At 39.2% G+C, this 18,639-nt stretch overlaps 1 protein-coding gene across 1 annotated transcript; it reads left to right on the top strand.

The window, feature by feature from the left end:
* The first annotated feature begins 1,834 nt into the window (after positions 1 to 1,834).
* pkd2 (polycystic kidney disease 2) lies at positions 1,835 to 18,525 on the top strand. The gene is made up of 14 exons (XM_088341811.1): positions 1,835 to 2,639; positions 3,001 to 3,114; positions 4,062 to 4,195; positions 5,214 to 5,689; positions 5,787 to 6,015; positions 6,598 to 6,768; positions 8,260 to 8,441; positions 8,678 to 8,798; positions 8,872 to 8,970; positions 9,033 to 9,154; positions 10,353 to 10,470; positions 10,638 to 10,804; positions 10,878 to 11,025; positions 13,019 to 18,525. Exons 1-14 carry the CDS (start codon positions 2,222 to 2,224, stop codon positions 13,217 to 13,219), a joined length of 2,700 nt encoding a protein of 899 aa, XP_088197937.1. The 5' UTR covers positions 1,835 to 2,221; the 3' UTR covers positions 13,220 to 18,525.
* The last annotated feature ends 114 nt before the right edge of the window (positions 18,526 to 18,639 follow it).

Here is an 18,639-nt window from a genome sequence, read left to right as displayed (position 1 = left end):
AAGGTAGTGCTTGCAGACTAGCCTAAATTGTAAGTGTGTCTAACAAATAGTGCAATGAAAATAGTGCAATAAAAATTAGCCGCAACATTTTGAAAAATCTAACAGTAAATAAATGAAATATGAATTAACATTTTTCATAACATAAGCAAGTTTTTTTTTTTACTGTCTCATGTGCTTGTTGAGGGTGGCGTATGCCCTGGGGAAGAAATTGTCTCTGAGTCTGTGAGTATTTGTGTAAAGGCATGTGTAGTTTCTGCAGCTCGGACAGGTAGTGGCCGGGGTGAGAGGAGTTTGCAATCATATTGTTGGGTCTGTTGCAGTATCGCAAGTCAGCAATGTCCTCCAGACTGGGCAGAGCGAAGCAGATTATTTTCTGGGCTGTCTTGATGACTTTCCGTGAGGTTGTTCTCTCTGTAGCGGCGCTCTTTATGAAAGTAAATTTACAAAGTCAAAAACGTTTTTGTATATTTTTGAAAGAGGTGGAAATATATGGCTTCCATATGTACATCAAAGTGTGGAGGTTGTGTTTTTATTTTGATGATGCAACATTACTTTTAGGTTAAGACTCCACTTACCCCCCATACACCAGAACACCCCCTCTTTCTGTTTCCATTTGTGTAACTTCCCACCTGTATTTCAACAAACTGGTTTGATACTTATATGTCAATCAAGCATTGTCTTAAAAAAACCGTCATAAAAATAAATACAAAAAAAAAGAGAGAAATACACAATGAGCTCCCCCCCAATGGAAACATTTCAAATTATATTCATACTTTTGTGTATACAAAAGAGGCTAAAAAAGTCTAAACCCCACCTAAAACAAAAATGATGGGAATTAATATGCAGAAAACTGTAGAGTCAGATATTATTTAACGATTCAAAACACTGATGTGGTTATTTATTGTGCCAGTATTAAGGAACTGGCAAGCCCAAACCACAATTCTCCTAGGGGAAATTCCCTACCTTCCTAAAGCTCTCCTACGAGCCCCCTCATTTTAATAAAATTTTTAAGGTTACAAAAAACAGTTCAGCCCTAGAAGGTGTGGATATCAAAGAACAGTAACATAATGGGCGGATAGCGCCGATGGTGCAACAATCCAAACAACGAACAATGGTGAGACCAGATAAGGAAGTGGCGTCCCATGAAATATAATTTGCACTCATCCAATAGTAACAAACTTAGTGTTTATTATTACTTATTAAGGATAATTAATCATTAATACGGGGCGCAATTGGCTGAGGTTATCACGTATGCACATATCTTAACAGCTTTAAGTGATTTAGTCAGAAGCCATCAAGAATAAACAATTACTGACATGCTAACTGTGGTAAATAAGAAACTGTATTTCTCATGTATTGTTATATCATGAATTTAGAACAGCAAATCCCTTTTTTTTCCCCCTCAAAAAATCTCCGATAGTCAAGCCCAAGCCAACCAGCCTGTTGTGCTTGGAATGGTTGCCATAGCAACCAGCCAGCTCCATACACATGGTTATGTAACATTATTGATATTAAAAAACCCCAAACCTTTTCACACTTTACATTTGTCATTCACGTGAACAGCATATCAATATGCAAATAGTCAAAATCAGGAGTAAAAGTATACATTGTCAACTTTTTTTGCAGAACAAATAAATGCATACATAATTATACATTTACTAGTGATGCATCATACATTTCAGAAGCTAAGTTTTGTGTAGTGTTCCATTGTCAAATTTCCCGTGATTTTAGCAATTTAATGACTTAATGACGTAATGACTGTTTTTCTTTTTATTTAAGAGGAGGGGGGATGAATTTTTGGGGGGAGTCAAAAGAACAAGATGGCTGTCCCGAGACGAGAAAGCTTTTCTCGCTCTCATTTTTTCCACCCAAAGACGAAGATTTGCTGTAATTCGTATTCTTTGTAGAAAAGAATCACCAAGAAAACACATTTGAAGTTTTTCTTTTCTGTTTTATTTTTGGGGGGCGACGTGAGCCGGTTTGGAGGCGCGAAGCTAGTTGGAAGAATTTTGGGGGCAACGACGTCGAGTTAAAAGCCAATTCGTCATATTTAATTAGTATTTTTTTCGTTTTCTATTAGGTTTAACAACTATTTTTCATTTTACGGAAAGTTTAAAGCAGTTCAGAGGCTGTGTGTGCTTTTGAAGAGAGGTATATTCCATTTTCTAAACTCATCCGTGACGTATGCTGGTTTGCTTGGAAAAAAAGTCACCCAAGTACTATGAGCGCTTCTCGGGTAAAACCCCAGCACGCCGCCCGCTCCTCCAAAGCGAGCGAGGGTATTGAGATGGAGAACATCCAGCATCAAGAGTCTGCATCTGCAGGGATTGCAACAGATTCCCCGTCCTCTCCTTTCAGACAAGCCTGGAGCCGGGACAACCCGGGATTTGAGCCTTGCGAAGAGATGATGGCTGCCGACTGGCCTCCAGCCAGTCCTGGAAGAAGATCGGCGTCCACGACCTCCACAAACAGCAGCCGCAGCAGCGGCCTGGGTAACTACAACGTCGGTGGTGTAAGAGCAGGAGGGAGCCCTCACGTCCATAGCCGAGGAGCTTTCCCGAGCCCGAGTGGGGACGATGGGCAGCGGGGCAGGCGTGAGCACAGCAGCTGTATGAAGCAGATCCTCCAGAAAATCAGAAGTATGTATACCTTCTCTTGGCATCCATATTATCCACGAAAATCAGAGTTTCTTTGTGTTTGTTTTCAGTGAATACATTGTTAAATAGTGGTTAATTGATTGTTTTATTTGAAACAACAACATGAATGTCTTATTGCCTTATCTCATCTTGAGCTAATATTGTATTTTTATCTTTGTAATACTTTGAATTACTTTAGAAAAAACATCATACGAAGAGCCACTGAATCTTAAATAATTTGCATGTTTTCTGCATTGTTAATTTAAAATAAGGTCCTGTTTTAGAAATCCTATGAATTAATTGGATGAAAAACACTGTTGAAATTCCAAGATGACCCCCGCATATTTTTTCCCCGCCATTGCAGTTTTGTGGGGCACTGAATTGATGGAGGACAACAACAGCAGTCGAGAGCGTTACCTATGGAATGTATTGAGAGAGATGCTCACTTACGTAACCTTCCTCATCACCCTTTGCATCTGTAAGTAACATATTCAAACATGATTTTTCACTTGTGACCTAGAAAACTGCAAAATTCACCAGTAATGACTTGAGCAGACAAAACAGTCCAGCACAAGGATCAGATTACCCGAATGGCCTAAAAGTTAGGAGCGTATGCATTTCTCAGTGATTGTAGCGACATTTGCTATTTTTGCTGGTTCAGTGAAAAAATAATTCAAATTGTGGTTAAGGGCGGTTCAAAAAAATGTGTCTTGGCGTATTAAGACATGCAGATCATGAGAAGCTGCGTTTACTTGTATTACACATAATCTAGTTAAATGATTTTGTGTGTACAAATTAGAATAGAATCGCCTACTTCAAACTACTTTTAGTAGTTATTTTAAAGGAAATGTTTTGCTGACTAAGGGCTTCTATGAAATTTCTTTTGTCTGGTGTCACTTTTAGGAATAGCGATATTGAAAAATGGAAAAAAAGGTGTTTTTTGTGGATAGCCTTTTTTACTCAACCATCCATCCATTATCTGCATCACTTATTCTTACTAGGGTCGTAGGAGTGCTGGAGCCCATCCTAGCCGACTTCAAGCAGTGGGGAGGAGACAGTCTGAACTGGTTGTCTTTTACTCATATGGGATTAAAAGTATAGTAATGCAAAAAAGGACGCACCTTTTTTTTACATTTAAAGTTATCAGATAAGGTGTTCTTCCCCTGAATGATCGCAGTAAGACTTCAAAATGTGCAAGCACTTGTTTTTAATCAACTTCAGCAACCTGAGAATTTTACTATTTTCTAATAAAAAAAATCTGCCCCAGGTTTCATTTTACTCAAATGTAACATTAAATAAGTGCAAATGGAAGCATTTATAAAAATGTTATGCAGATTGATGGTTACAGTTCACAACTGTTACACTGTATAAGTGAAGCACGTGTAGTGAATTGTGTATATTTGTGTTTGTTTGAAATAACATCAGTGACATACGGGATGGTGAGCACCAACATGTATTACTACACCAAAGTAATGTCCAAGCTCTTCTTGGATACACCCCTCTTACCTGGAGAGTCAGCCACGTTCAGAAGCCTTTCAACCATGGAAGACTTTTGGAAGGTACATCACAACACTTTTTCCGTCAGCGAATATACTTGATCGGAGGTCGCACAGCTATACTGATTTGAATTGAGGAGGGGTGCGTAGTCTGAGATGTCCTTAAAAAAGTTAAAAAAAATAATAAGAAATGACTCCTTATGATATTTTTTGATGTGTTTAACCGCTTTTATCTTTTATCATCGATGTTACCACCACCGAGCGCATTAGGTTGGAGGAAAGCAGGCGTAGGGGAGAAGTATTGGTTGTAGGTGCTCAAAGTTTTCTATTTTTCTTGGATTTAAATTGTGAGAGTAAGCTTAGGACTGTTTCAAATACAGTCCAAATGGCTGCGACGACTCGGCCCGAACAATATCTTGTCACGGATCAGACAGACGAGGACCACAATTGCGTCACCTTAAGAAATTTTATCTAGGGATAGGGGAAACATGAGAGAGAATATTTGAGCGAAGAGAAATCTTGAAGTGGAGATTTGGGACTGCCTTTAAGAAGGATGGCTTGAAAGATAGAACGAGGAAGAAACCAAGCAACAAGGTTGGTGTGGCAGGTCTTGGAGTAGGTAAAACACGAGTCTGGAAGACTGGGGCAGAAGAGAAGGCAGAAGGGTCAAACAGGTTCAGAGTCAGAAGTGCAGACAAACAGGTTCCAGGTGTAGGCTTTGCAGACGATCTGACAAAGGTAGGCTGTGAGGCAGAGCGATAAATACAGAGCTTGATTGGCAGGGAATTCAGACAGCTAGTGGTAAATGAGAACAGACAAGTGGAACAGATCAGGGTGCAGTGACAGAGCAGAGAGGTGATTGGTGCTGGGTACTGGTAGAGGGAGAGCTCATGACATATTTATTTGAAAGACATCACATTTATCGTAACCTGAGTAGCTCAAATATAGAGGGGCCACTGTAGTCATTTATCTCAATGATTTTTCGCATGGTTGTTTGGAAAATTAATTTTGTACATGTACATTTTATGAATATTACATAAATTTTTGTTAACTACAGTATTTTGTCTCTTCATCCTCCCAGTTCACAGAAGGGCCTTTCCTCAACGGTATGTACTGGGAAGTGTGGTACAACAACAAGAGCCTGCCTGAGAACAATACACTCATCTTCTACGAGAACCTCCTACTTGGGGTGCCCCGTCTCCGGCAGGTCAAGGTCCGTAATGACTCTTGCAGCGTGCACGAAGACCTGCGTGATCAAGTCCACGAGTGCTACGATGTTTACACGCGTGTAAACGAGGACACAGCCCCCTTCGGACCTGGTAATGGCACTGCGTGGACACACTTGAGTGAAGCTGGTGCCAATGGGAGCAGCCATTGGGGACGTGTGTCCAAGTATGGCAGCGGGGGATATTACCAAGATTTGTCCCGGACGAGGGAGGAGTCAGCGGTCCAGCTGCGCTTCCTCAAAGACCACTTGTGGCTTGACAGGGGCACTAGAGCCGTTTTCCTTGACTTTGCTGTCTATAATGGAAACATCAACCTCTTTTGCATTGTAAGGTGAGTATTGTCAGCACTACTCATCCTCTGTCAAAGCCTGGTGTCTGTTAAATAGGCTTAGTACTTGTTTGGATCTAATGACAAATATGTTTGCTAGGTTGTTGGCAGAGTTCCCGGCGACCGGTGGGGTGGTGACGTCCTGGCAATTTCAGACAGTCCGTCTGATCCGATATGTTTCCAGCTGGGACTACTTTGTGGGCCTATGCGAGGTCATCTTCTGCCTCTTTATCCTATACTATGTGGTAGAAGAGATCCTGGAGATCCGTATTCATCGCCTGCTCTACTTCAGAAATCTGTGGAACTGTTTGGATGTCTTCATTGTCACTGTAAGTACTCGATCACAGTGTTGGGCATGTTACTGAGAAACAGTGATTAGTCACACTTACCAGTTACTCCCTTTAAAAAGTAATTCAGTTGATAATCAGTATTTTCAGGGATCAGAATGGAGATTTTCATTTTCTGCTGAAATAGCCAGGGTCCAGGAATAAAGCAGGGCGGAGAGCGGCCAATTTTTCTAACGGCCGCCAGGGTGCGCCAGAGCAATAAAGGAAAGAGTGAGACAGTCGGATTTTGAATTTGTTTGCTACGCAAGAGAAAAAGTGAAAAAGTCGGAATGCCTTTGGGGTTCAAAAAAAGCGGAAATCCGCGGATCCGCGGAAAATTCTGATCCCTGTATTTTATAAGTAACTTACCATTTAGTAACGGTAGTAGAGTTACAAAACGTTATTAGAGTACTCATTACTGAGTAAAGTGAATGTGTTCCAGGAATGCGTTCTTTTGTAACGAGTTAGTCCCTACACTGTCTGATCATTCAAGAAATAAAAATGTTTTACTCTGGAAATAAACTCAGCTTTTCATTACTACACATCATAAGGATGCTGTCAACTTTTCATTGTTGCTTTTTGCAGATGAGTTTGGTGGCCATCATCATGAACATAACAAGGACAGCCATGGTAAGCCACCTGCTCAAAACCCTGCTGGAGAACCACACCACTCATCCCACTTTCGAGCCTTTGGCCAACTTGCAAGTTCAGTTCAACAACTTGGTGGCGGTCATTGTCTTCTTTTCCTGGGTCAAGGTAGGCATGCCTAGTCCTTATTTTTACCTGATCACGATGTCTTTGTTATTTCCTCCATAGACCAGGGTCCAGTTTATCTAAACAAATGTTTTGGATATTCTTTCATATCAAGACGTATTGCAGGTCACACAGACCTAACAATTTTACAATGAGAATATTGTCGTGTTTGTACAAGAAAATAAGAAAACTGTGAGATGAAAAATGTGGAATTTTTTTCAACAATTAAATGTGATATTACAGGTTAAAAGCGATCATTCTACAAAATAAAGACCAATAATACCAGTAATACCAAGAGTGAATACATACACTTGTAAGATTAAAATTCCATCCATCCATCCATTATCTGCGCCGCTTATCCTCAGTAAAGTCGCGGGGGTTCCGGAGCCCATCCCAGCTATCTTCGGGCAGTGAACAGGGGACACCCTGAACTGGTTGCCAGCCAGTCGCAGGGCACACAGAGACACACACTTCACTCTCTCATTCACTCCTAGGGACAATTTGGACCGGCCGATTAACCTTACATGCATGTTTTTGGAATGTGGGAGGAAACCGGAGTGCCCGGAGGAAACCCAAGCAAGCACGGGGAGAACATGCAAACTCCACACAGTAAGGTTTGACCTCATGACCTCAGAACTGTGCCGCCTTGCTGCCCATGAAAATTACAATATTTAGAAAAAAAAGTTATTTTACAAAGAAGAACTTGTCACGTTATGATAATGTAATCTCTGATTTTTTTCTGCCAAAATAATATATTTTCAAAAGAATGATTTTGTCATGAAAATAAGGACGAAGCTAAGTCAATGTTAGCAACATGTCTTAATTGAAGTTGCTTTTCCCAAACAAAAATATCAACATTTTTTTTTTCATGATTTTTAAAAAGGTGAAAAAGATCAAATGCAAGAGATTTGCAAAAATCAAGTTGGATCATGGAAAAAAATGTTATTTTCACAACATCTCTGAAATTGTGTGCAAGTAAAAGTAAATTTGTAAAATTACAAAAAAAGATACAATTTTACCATGAAAAATACTTTAAATATGAAGAAAAGTTGCATCTGTGAAAGTAAAACTGTGATCATATATATATATATATATATATATATATATATATATATATATATATATATATATATATATATATATATATATATATATATATATATATATATATATATATATATATATATATATATATATACCAGTATATATACAGAGAGAAAGAGAGAGAGAGAGAGAGAGGTAGGTAGGTAGGATAGTGTATAAAATATGTCACAATGTTAAAATAGTTGTGTAGTAATTGCAAAGTTACAGCTTTAGTATCTGTATTTTAATTGAGATATTTCATACAGTGAGGAAAAGCTTATTTTGACAAAACTAAAGTTAAATTGCAAGTATTTTTTGTACATTTTTAATGAAAAAGTATATTCTATGAAAAAAAACATTGTAGCAAAAAGACAAACATTGAGTATAATGTGATTCTTTGACTTAATGCAGCTCTTCAAGTTTATCAATTTCAACAAGACCATGAGTCAGCTGACGGGCACCATGTCTCGCTGCGCCAAGGACTTGGTCGGATTCGCCATCATGTTCTTCATCATATTTCTCGCGTATGCCCAGCTAGCCTACCTGCTGTTTGGAACTCAAGTCAATGACTTCAGCACCTTCCAAGCCAGCATGTAAGAACTGCATATAACCTCTGTCTTATTTCCTCAAGAGCTTGTGTGTGACATTTGATCACAAAATAGTTTTAACTATTCAGCTAATTTCTTTTGCTTAACAAATCAGAAGCAAATTTTGAAGAAAATCAAATACTTTTGTGTGCACCATATAGTCAAGAAAATACTGTAAATTAAAGTCTATTGTGTGTGAGTGGGACAATATATTCAATGAAAAATATGACTACTTCTTGTAGTTTTACTCAATTCCGCATTATCCTGGGAGACTTTGAGTTCTCTGAGATCGAGGAGGCGAACCCGGTGTTGGGTCCCGTCTACTTCTGCACTTTTGTCTTTTTCATCTTCTTCATCCTCATGGTTAGTATATGCTCGTTTAAACAAACTGGATGTTCAATCTCTCCACTGACATATCATAACATTTTCAACACAGAACATGTTCTTGGCCATCATCAATGACACGTACTCAGAGGTGAAGGCGGACATGTCTCAGCAGAGGTCTGACATGGAGATGAGCGACCTCATCAAGAAGGTAAAGAGGCTTCTCGTGATTTTTTTTCTTCCATTTTATCACTTAAAATGTGCTCTTCTCAGGGTTGTAACAAAGCCTTAATGAAGCTCAGGCTGAAGAAGACGGCAGTCGATGTCATCTCAGACAGTCTGCGTCAGGCTGGAGGCAAACTTAACTTGGATGAACTGAGGCAGCATTTAAAGGGGTGAGTTAAATCCTATAAGTCTTAAGCCATTTTTTAATTGGAATCTGTCTTGAATTTCCTACCTGATATCGCATCATGTGTTATGTGATTGCAGTTTTAATTTTCTGCCGTAGGTGTCAGTAGCGACCCAAACGTCAAATTCTTAATGTATTGAAGCTCTACTTGAGATAATTTGTGAAAATATTGATGTCAGATTTTATGAGACAGGTTTCTCACATGAAGAAAAATATTACCAAAAAATGTGACTTAGTAAGAATGCAAAAGTATCGTTACAAGAAGAAAAAACAGGATTAAAAAAAACTTCCAGTTTCATGCACATCTCACGACCAACAAGTTATTTGAACTGTTCCAGTCAAGTTTTTGTCCACGACACAGCACAAAAACTGCACTTTACAATCACCAACGACCTCCCCGCTGCTGCTGATTCTGGTTTACTCTCCATTCTCATCCTCCTCGACCTAAGTGCCGCTTTCCACGACATTTCTCGATCTATTCTCAGCAAAATCTCACACACCCTCCTTCAGTGGTTCTATTCCCTCCTCACAGGCCACACTCAACTCATACAACTCAAGTCCTTTTCCCCTGACCCTTTTCCAGTCACCACAGGTGTATCCCAGGGCTCTGCTCTGGGGCCCTTCCTCTTCATAACCTACCTCCTGCCTCAAGGCCATATTTTCCGTGAATTCAACATTTCTTTCCACTGATTTTCAGATGAGACCACTCTACCTTTTCTTGCAGACCCTACTCTTGGCCCTTTCTTTTTATTACATCTCCTGTGTGACAAAAGCATATCCACCCTAAAGGATGTGGATATCAAAGAACGATACAATGATTGGCCGATAGCGACAATTATGTATTAGTCAAAACAACTAACAACAGTGCACAATAATAGTAAAAATATCAAACTGGTATCTTATGCAAGCTCCTTTGCAGGCATACAATATTGAAAACAGAATAAATGTTTCACTTTCAAAGAAGAAATAGTTGAGTTTGAAATCTTCATGAGGCCAACTGACACTACAAAATGGCGACTTTGAACTATGTTTGGTAAATAACAATCTATGTTATTTAAGCTTTCCTTGGTGCGAAAATGCAATGGCAATAATGCAATATTGTTTTTTTAACAGAAAAGAGCATAGTTTTTATCAATTGTAATTTCCTTTGAATGTTAGATTGTATTATAAATAATTGTGCACAGGAAGGGCCACTCGGATGCTGAGATCCAGGCCATCTTTTCCAAATACGACCATGATGGTGACCAGGAGTTGACGGAACATGACCACCAGCAGATGAGAGACGACCTGGAGAAGGAGCGAGTGAGTGCAAAGACCATCAAATATTCATGTCGGGTTGTATTTCGCCTAAGTTTTCTCAGTTTGATACTGAGAGATTCCCAAACCTTATAAAGAAGATACGGTATAAAAAAAAAACGATACACTTTGAGTCAGTGCTTAGCGCAATGTGGTCCCTTTCGTGTTTGTAGGAGGACTTGGAACTGGAGCGAAATTCTCTGACTAGAGCGTGCAGTGGGCGGAGTCTACCACCTCGTGTCCAGGACGACTCAGAAGAAGATGACGACGAGGACAGCGGGCACAGTTCGAGGCGCCGCGGCAGCAGCTCGGGCGGCGTCTCCTACGAGGAGTTCCAAGTGTACGTACTCTCAACTGTTAATGGGTCGGGCGGCTGGCATGGTTTGGAATGATGGCTGTGTGGTCGTTGGCAGGCTGGTGAGACGTGTGGACAGGATGGAGCACTCCATCGGCAGCATTGTGTCCAAAATAGACGCCGTTATCGTTAAACTGGAGGCTATGGAGAGAGTCACTGTCAAGAGGAGAGATGTGTTGGGGAGGTTATTTGAAGGAGCCAAAGAGGTACGGTGTTTGCTATATTTTCCCGACCTTAATTTGCAGTTTTTTGGGGTGCAACTTATACTCTGATGCTGCTTATGGGTGAAATTAATCACATATTAGCATATCATTTCACATGTTATTTTCACACTAAACCTTATGTGTAGAACTTTTAACACATTATTATATCATTTCACATGGTATTCTACACACTAAACCGCAAGAGGGTGCTCTAAGCCTGTGTCAACATTGCCGTAAGTTCATAAAAACAACTGAAAAGGACTGAACAACCATGGCACCGAAAACAAAATCATGTTCTTCAGATTACAAGCTGCAAATCCTGCAAAGCACTTGTAAAATATGCAGTTGGGAGGCCAAATCTTACACTTTAAAATTCTATCAATAGTTTGAAAACATTAAAGGTTTGGAACTTAACCCTAATTTAGACACCCCACTCAGAAACCTTAATTGTATTTAAAAACTAATTTCAAACCAAAACGAAGTTTCAAAGCCTTCTTCAAACTTCGAATTCAATTTTAAAACCTTAGTTGGAGCCCTGTTTTCATGTCAACGATGCTTTTGAACCCGAGACTTATTTTTAAACTGATCTAAGACTTTGAAAAAAAATTGTAAAACCTACTCTGAAACCCTAACACAAATTTGAAACCCTACTTTGGAACCCTAAGCTGGCTTGGTAACTCTGTTTTTCTTAGTTTTAAACCTTAAACTATGTTTTAAATTCTTGTATAAAACAGTTATTGAAATTTAAAACCCTACTTCAATGCCTTATCTAACTTTAAAGCCCTCACCCTACTTTTAATCTCTCGCTTTGAAACCATGACTCTGGTTTAAAACTCATTTTGAACCCTAAACCAAGTTTAAAATTCATCTTTGAAACCCTTACTCAAATTTTAAACACTATTTTGGAAGCGTAATGTTATTTTAAAGCACTCCTCCTACATCTAAACTCCTACTTTAAAACCATGACTCTCGTCTAAAACACATTTTGAACCCTATACCAAGTTTCAAATTCTTTTTTGAAATCAATTTTCAAATATAAAACCCTACTTCAGAAGCCTAATTTAACGGTAATTTATGAAAACATCTGAAAAAGGCTGAACAAAAATGGCACCGAAAAGAAAATCATATTCTTCAGATGACAAGCTGCAAATCCTGCAAAGCACTAATCCTTTTTATAACGCCCCTGTTCAAACCCTAACTCTTGTGTAAACCAATTACAAACCCTTTGACATGTTATTGAGCATATTCCGAATACGTAATTAAAAAAAAAAAAAAAAATCCCATTTTGGAAGCCTTATCTAATTTGAAAAACATTAGCTCGACTTAGAAACTTTAATCCTGGTGTTAAACCAGGTATTAAGCCCAAAATTTAGAGCTTTACTTTGGACTGTCAGAGATGAGAAACGGAGACAGGACCCACTTGCGTTTGTATCTCTCAGTTTTATTGAGAAGTAGGAAAAGGCTTGCACCCACGATTTGGTGATCGTCGGTCACGGGTAGCAGATTGCTCGGAACGCGAGCGAAGGCAGTGTCGAAAGCGGGGAAACACAGATGAATGGCCAAGACGGGAGAGCAAAAATGTAATCGAGTTCAGAAAAGGGGTCGGAGACGGGAATCACGCAGGAATCAGGACAGGAGAAAGTCAGGGTCGAAAAGACTTGCCTAGCGGGAGCTGAGGTTCGTAGACGGACTGACAACAGGTGACAGAAAGACGGGGGTTTAAAAAGAGATAAGCAGCCAATCAGTGTCCGAGGCAGTTGGCGCCAAAGGAGCAGACTCAGGTGCCTCGCATCGGTAATCGAGACATGGACCAATAATTGTCGTTTGAAAACTTTCCTTAAATCTTATTTAAAACACTAACTCTATTTCAAAACCCAAATTCACACCCTTACACTACCTTCACCACCCTGATTTGATAGGCGAATGCAAGTTAAATGGTTAGTTCGGAAGCCTAACTCATTTCTTGTAATTTAGCAATTCTGAATTGCGTTGTCAGGAGGAGCGTGTTGGCGGGCGGGATGCGGACATTCACAGTGAGCAGGAGCGTCTGGTGAGGGAAGAACTGGAACGCTGGGAATCGGACGACGTGTCCTCACAGTCAGGCCACCCTGGAGGGGCCACACCGATGCCCCGTCCCCGCCCACCTTCCTCATTGTCTTTGGATACCACGGACAACAACTTGAGCTCTCACATGTGAAAAGTAAGGTTTGAAAATAGACACTCAAAAGGGATCCTTTCGTTGCAAAACAAAAATGGAGAAATGGCAGTCGTCACCTCCATGCACAAACTGGTCTAAGTTGTCCTTATTTCAAGTCATTAAAGCAATAGTTACCGTATTTATTAGTGCAAAACGCGCACTCGTGTATAATGCAAACCCCTCATTTTTGCTCAAAAATCAGTATCATATTGGGTTTCACTTTTTCTCGGTTCAAACTTTGCGGGAACCCGGGACGCGGCGGTGAGAGCGCCGTATCCTAACCACTGGACCACTATTGATATAGATGACTTTCAAAAAGGCATTCGATTTTATCTGATTATCACTTTTTTTACTACACACTATACACACATTATTTCACTATACCAGCTAAAAAATTTTTAATTTTGTTGTAAATTTACATGTTACAATGATAATAAATTCTATTCTATTTTCCTATTTTATTTTTAGTATTGTAAGTGCTAAACATTGTTGAATAACCAGCGGCCATGATTAAAAGAATTTATTCAGGGTTCGTACCGGTACTTAAATCCTTGAAAGTACTTGAGTTTTAATGATGTGTTTTCAAGTTTTAAAAAGTGCTTGAATTTTAAGTGAAGTGCTTGTAAATGATGGAAATTGTTGCCATGTTTCTGGGCAGTCTTACTCGATAGACTGCGCATTAAATGAAGAAAAAAAGAATCAGGTCTAATTTGAAATGACGCAGACATGCCTACTCTGGTGGCTTCACTTTGCCATTGCATTTCTTTGTCCCTCATGACTAATAGCAGCTGGCATTAGTTTGTGTGGCGTCCTGTGAAGCGTCAATGCTCAAAAAAAGGTCGAAAAGACCAAGATGCCGCCTACTGGAGAAATTGGAAAGTTTGCTTTGAATGTGCTTTCACATTTAAGGTAACCTACCAGACTGCCTTTTAAAGATGGTTTTCATATCTGAACTCTTTCTTGGGTGAACAGGCACACAGACTTACAGAAACAAAAACATTATCACCGCCCTTTCTTAGCTCGCGGGTGGTAATAAAATTTACAATGCATTCATTTAATGTCCTTCAAAGTGTGATTTATCATCAGATTCATCAAAGAGTTGTTTCAATTGCCGTGCTCTTCTAACATTCGTCTCTGGTAGCAGGACTTAATATAATGATAATGCGCTCAAGTCTAATGTCTTTTCAGATCATATTTAAACCAGTGGTGGTCCAGTAGTTAAGATTGAGTGCTTCACTGCCTTGACCTAGGTTCGATTCCCAATGCATCTAATGTTTGGCAATTGTAGTCAGGGAAATTTTTCGGTTGATGAATTATTGCACAAATTCGGTAAAACATCGCGTATGATTATTATTTTTAGTTAGACCATGTTTAATACACATTAATAAATACGGTAATTCTTCATGTCAGGCAAATGAAGAATGATCAATGAATTATTGACCAAAAGATGTCACATTGTTACAAGAAAAAGTGAGCCAATGAGAACAAAAGTGTGCTTGCAGAATACATTTTATTTTTTATGTTTATGATGACTTGGAGCCTTACCAATGTCAGATACTAGCTCGGGTGTCAGCAACCTGCGGCTCTATAGCCACATTAGGCTCTTTAGCACCGCCCTAGTGGCTCTCTTGAGCTTTTTAAAAACTACTTTTAAACCGGAAAAGAAGAGGGAGGGCAATACGTAATTTTAAATCTGTTTTTCCTAAGGGAATAAAGACACAACAAACATCCTTAACGGTTCCTACGGCTGTAAAAATATATAGAATACATAAAATGAGTCACTTTTATACTTTTATGTATGAATTATTTCTGAAAAATTCTTAATAAAAAGGTTTACACAAGGTTTTCTTTCTTTTGGCTTCCAAAGATTTTTTTTTTAGTCTGTTATGGATCGTTCAACTTTTTCGGTTGCTGACCCCTGTACTAGCGATTTGAAAAATTGCAAAACTGCTCCCTGACATGGTAAAATTGTAACTAAACCTTGATTTAGCCCACGTTTTTATCTTATAGGCATGCTTTACTTTTGTATAATCTCTACACTTAACCCCAAACGGACCAAAATGGAGTCTTTCCCACTTGAGTTTTCTTGAAAAACAAAAAACTGAATAATTGCAAAAGTGTGGCGGCACGCTGGTTGACTGGTTTGCATGTCTGCACTTTTGGTCGATGGCAGAAAGGGAAAAAACCTCCTCAGAAAAGTCTCTTTTTGTCGCCTCCTTCAGTCGAGGGATAGGGAAAATGAGAAGCATGGGTTGGTTTTGCCATGTTTTTCTGGCTAGGGAGCCTAGGCAGTGGCTTTCAGCCTTGTTGGTCACCATTGTCCTAAGGCGCGCTAGGGGGGAAAGTCCCAATCAGAGGGGTGCCCTCTTAGCCACCGGTAAGTTCCTGCTTTCCAAAATATAGTTCTCTACATGGTCAATTCTAATTATTATAATAATTATAATTGTTGTTTTATGGGCAAAAAATTTACTTTGACATGTGGTGAACTAATTTCTGGGATGAACATGAAACACAGATGCAGATTAATCTTTTGACTACATAGTCTGGTTACTCTTTGTGCATGGCCGTTGGTAGCAGGTGGAGTTGGCGGGGGTATATTCTCTACCCAGCCCATTTTTTTGAATAGCGCTCCAAAGATTCTATAATTACAGTATTTTCCGCACTATAGGGCACATCCGATCACAAGGGGCATGCCCCCAAAAAATAGTTGATAATGATATATTTTTCATAGACGAGGTGCACTTGATTATGAGGCACATTAAATAAAAACTACAGTAAGAGCTTGGTTTGCATAAAAAAATAAACATACAGACGCTGCCCTACTTACGAACGAGATTCCGGACGATTGTTCGTAAGTTGCATTTGTTCGTAAGTGTCTTCAGTTCTATATTTTGTATGGAATGTATGTTTAAGGTTTATATAAGTATGTTTAAGGCTTGTATAAGTAACCTGTCGTATTTCCTACTAAAAAAACATTAACATTAAATAAAAGAATATGCTCTATAAAGATAAATAAAGTTAAGTTTAACTTACCGTATTTTCCGCACTATAGGGCGCACCGGATTATAGGGCGCACCCCCAAAAAATAGTTTTTGATCCTATATCTTCCATAGATAAGGCGCACCGGATTATAAGGCGCTACAATGGGAACGTCGACAAAACAGTCAGATGATTCAGTCAAACTTAATACCCCCTTAACATTCCCAAAGCTTGCAAAGAAGCAAATACTGATATGGTGTCCGTACGATGTCACTCAAATGCATCATTTCAAATATCATTCGGAAGGTTAAAGTCTTGGGATTCAAGAAATGCCAACCATTCCTTAGTTTCTATTTTCTTTTTCGCTCGCAACTTTACTGTGCATATGACAATAAACACTTGGCATTGAGTTTAATTTACTCAACTCATCACAGCAACATCAAGATCGTTCTAAAACAAGATACCGGGAAAATATAAAGCCGCATAGCTCACCTAAGTTCTCACGTTCAATAGATAGATAGATAGATAGATACTTTATTCATCCCCGAAGGGAAATTCACATTTCCAGCAGCATCCCTGAGCTGAGAACAGTACAATAATAAAGCCAAAAGAATGCAATATACAAATACCCAGTGTGACGTGCAAATGCCCACTGTAGCGTGTTATATAGAGTAACTAAATAGTAAATAATAATAATAATAAACTAAATAATGATACGCAACCATGGTCTTCTTACAACCGTGAGTGTAGTAAATCCAGGAGAGTAAAATATTTACAAATACAGACTAATGAAACATGTTTCTTTATGGCGTAGTTTAGCAAGCTTGCTATTTAGTCATCTTTTTCGGCCAATTGCAGGGTTTGTTTTGGCCCTCTAGCCTATCCGAGGCTCCGAATAACTTCAGCCAATAGCGATCGATTTAACTGATGATTGACACATCTTTTTCGGCCAATTGCAGGGTTTGTTTCGGCCCTCTAGCCTATCCGAGGCTCCGAATAACTTCAGCCAATAGCAATCGATTTAACTGATGATTGACACATTTTTTTCGGCCAATTGCAGGGTTTGTTTCGGCCCTCTAGCCTATCCGAGGCTCAGAATAACTTTAGCCAATAGTGATCGATTCAAATGATGATTGACACATTGGTTAGCCAATGAAACGCCGGTATATAAATCCCAGCATACACCGCGGACTACTCCACATTCGGGGGAAAATCGAGTCGGCGGCTGTTGCGAGGCCTTGCGATTTAATATTGAGCCATGTATAAGGCGCACTGTATTATAAGGCGTATGGTCAGCTTTTGAAAAAAATTAAGACTTTTAGGTGCGCCTTATAGTGCGGAAAATACGGTACTTTTGGAAGATGAGCCTCAAGAGCTAGGCTACTTCCTTTTTTTGTGGTAGAAAGTGGCTGAAAAAAAGCGATCAAATCATTTTCTCAACTGCACCAAGCTTTCTTATTCCTCTTTCATTTCAAATGAAAAGGCTCACCTATTCTTTACACTTTACACCAACCATATTGAATGGATGCACGAGATATTAAACATTAAAAATGCCAACGTTCTTAGCGCGCTGGAGATACAGCATAGAATGTTTACACACAAAGAGGAAGCGGATTTCTTCTTCGGGGTGGAATCTGGGTTACCCCTCACAGCGCCACCACACGCCGTAGCGGCGGAAAGAAGCACTACAGTAATGTCCTGTAATCGGAAAAAGGTACACACAATACAAAATCTAACAGCAATGTCCGGGTATTTTTTGGCACAAATTGTTTTCGTATTTACAGTGGTTCGTAACCCGAATGTTTGTAATTAAGGGAGCGTCTGTACTTCAATTAAAATAATTAGTTTCATAGTAAATAAAATAATATTCAGGCATCAGAATTTTCCGCGGATCTGCAATAACAATAAGCTATGCAACCTATCATCAAGCTTTTGTATCCTTTTTATGATCGAATTGTTCTTCGCAGCATGTCTGTAATATTGTAACTGGGGCAGTTCATTTTTTTCAACAACACCATTTATTCAGTATTGTCACGTTTGTAAACAAACCAAAAGCACCTTTTTCAATGATCTTTGTCGATTTGAATTCACAATAGTTGCCTTAAGTGTGGCGATTGCCACAAATCTTCCAATGAATTTTTGTATTATCAATGTAAAGCATGTGTGCACGCACACTCATGCAATGTAACGTGGAACAAACTTCAATTTGGAGTGCAAATAGTGTTCATGGGAAACCCATGCATTTATATTTTATCCTGTGCCTTAATATTTTCTTATCTGTCTTTTTACAAGAAATGTGTTTATCAAATAAAAGTGATTAAAAAAGATTCTTGGCTTCTTGGGGCGGGAGGTTCATATATACACGCACACACACACGTCCTCAGTAAAAAGTGTACCACTGCTTGACTTAACTGTATTTTATTGACAGTGATATTTGATCT

This window comes from Urocampus carinirostris, chromosome 8 (assembly GCF_059441175.1).
Source record: "Urocampus carinirostris isolate Australia breed hairy pipefish chromosome 8, RoL_Ucar_1.0, whole genome shotgun sequence".
NCBI lineage: Eukaryota > Metazoa > Chordata > Actinopteri > Syngnathiformes > Syngnathidae > Urocampus > Urocampus carinirostris.
This window is presented reverse-complemented; position numbering and strand designations above follow the sequence as displayed.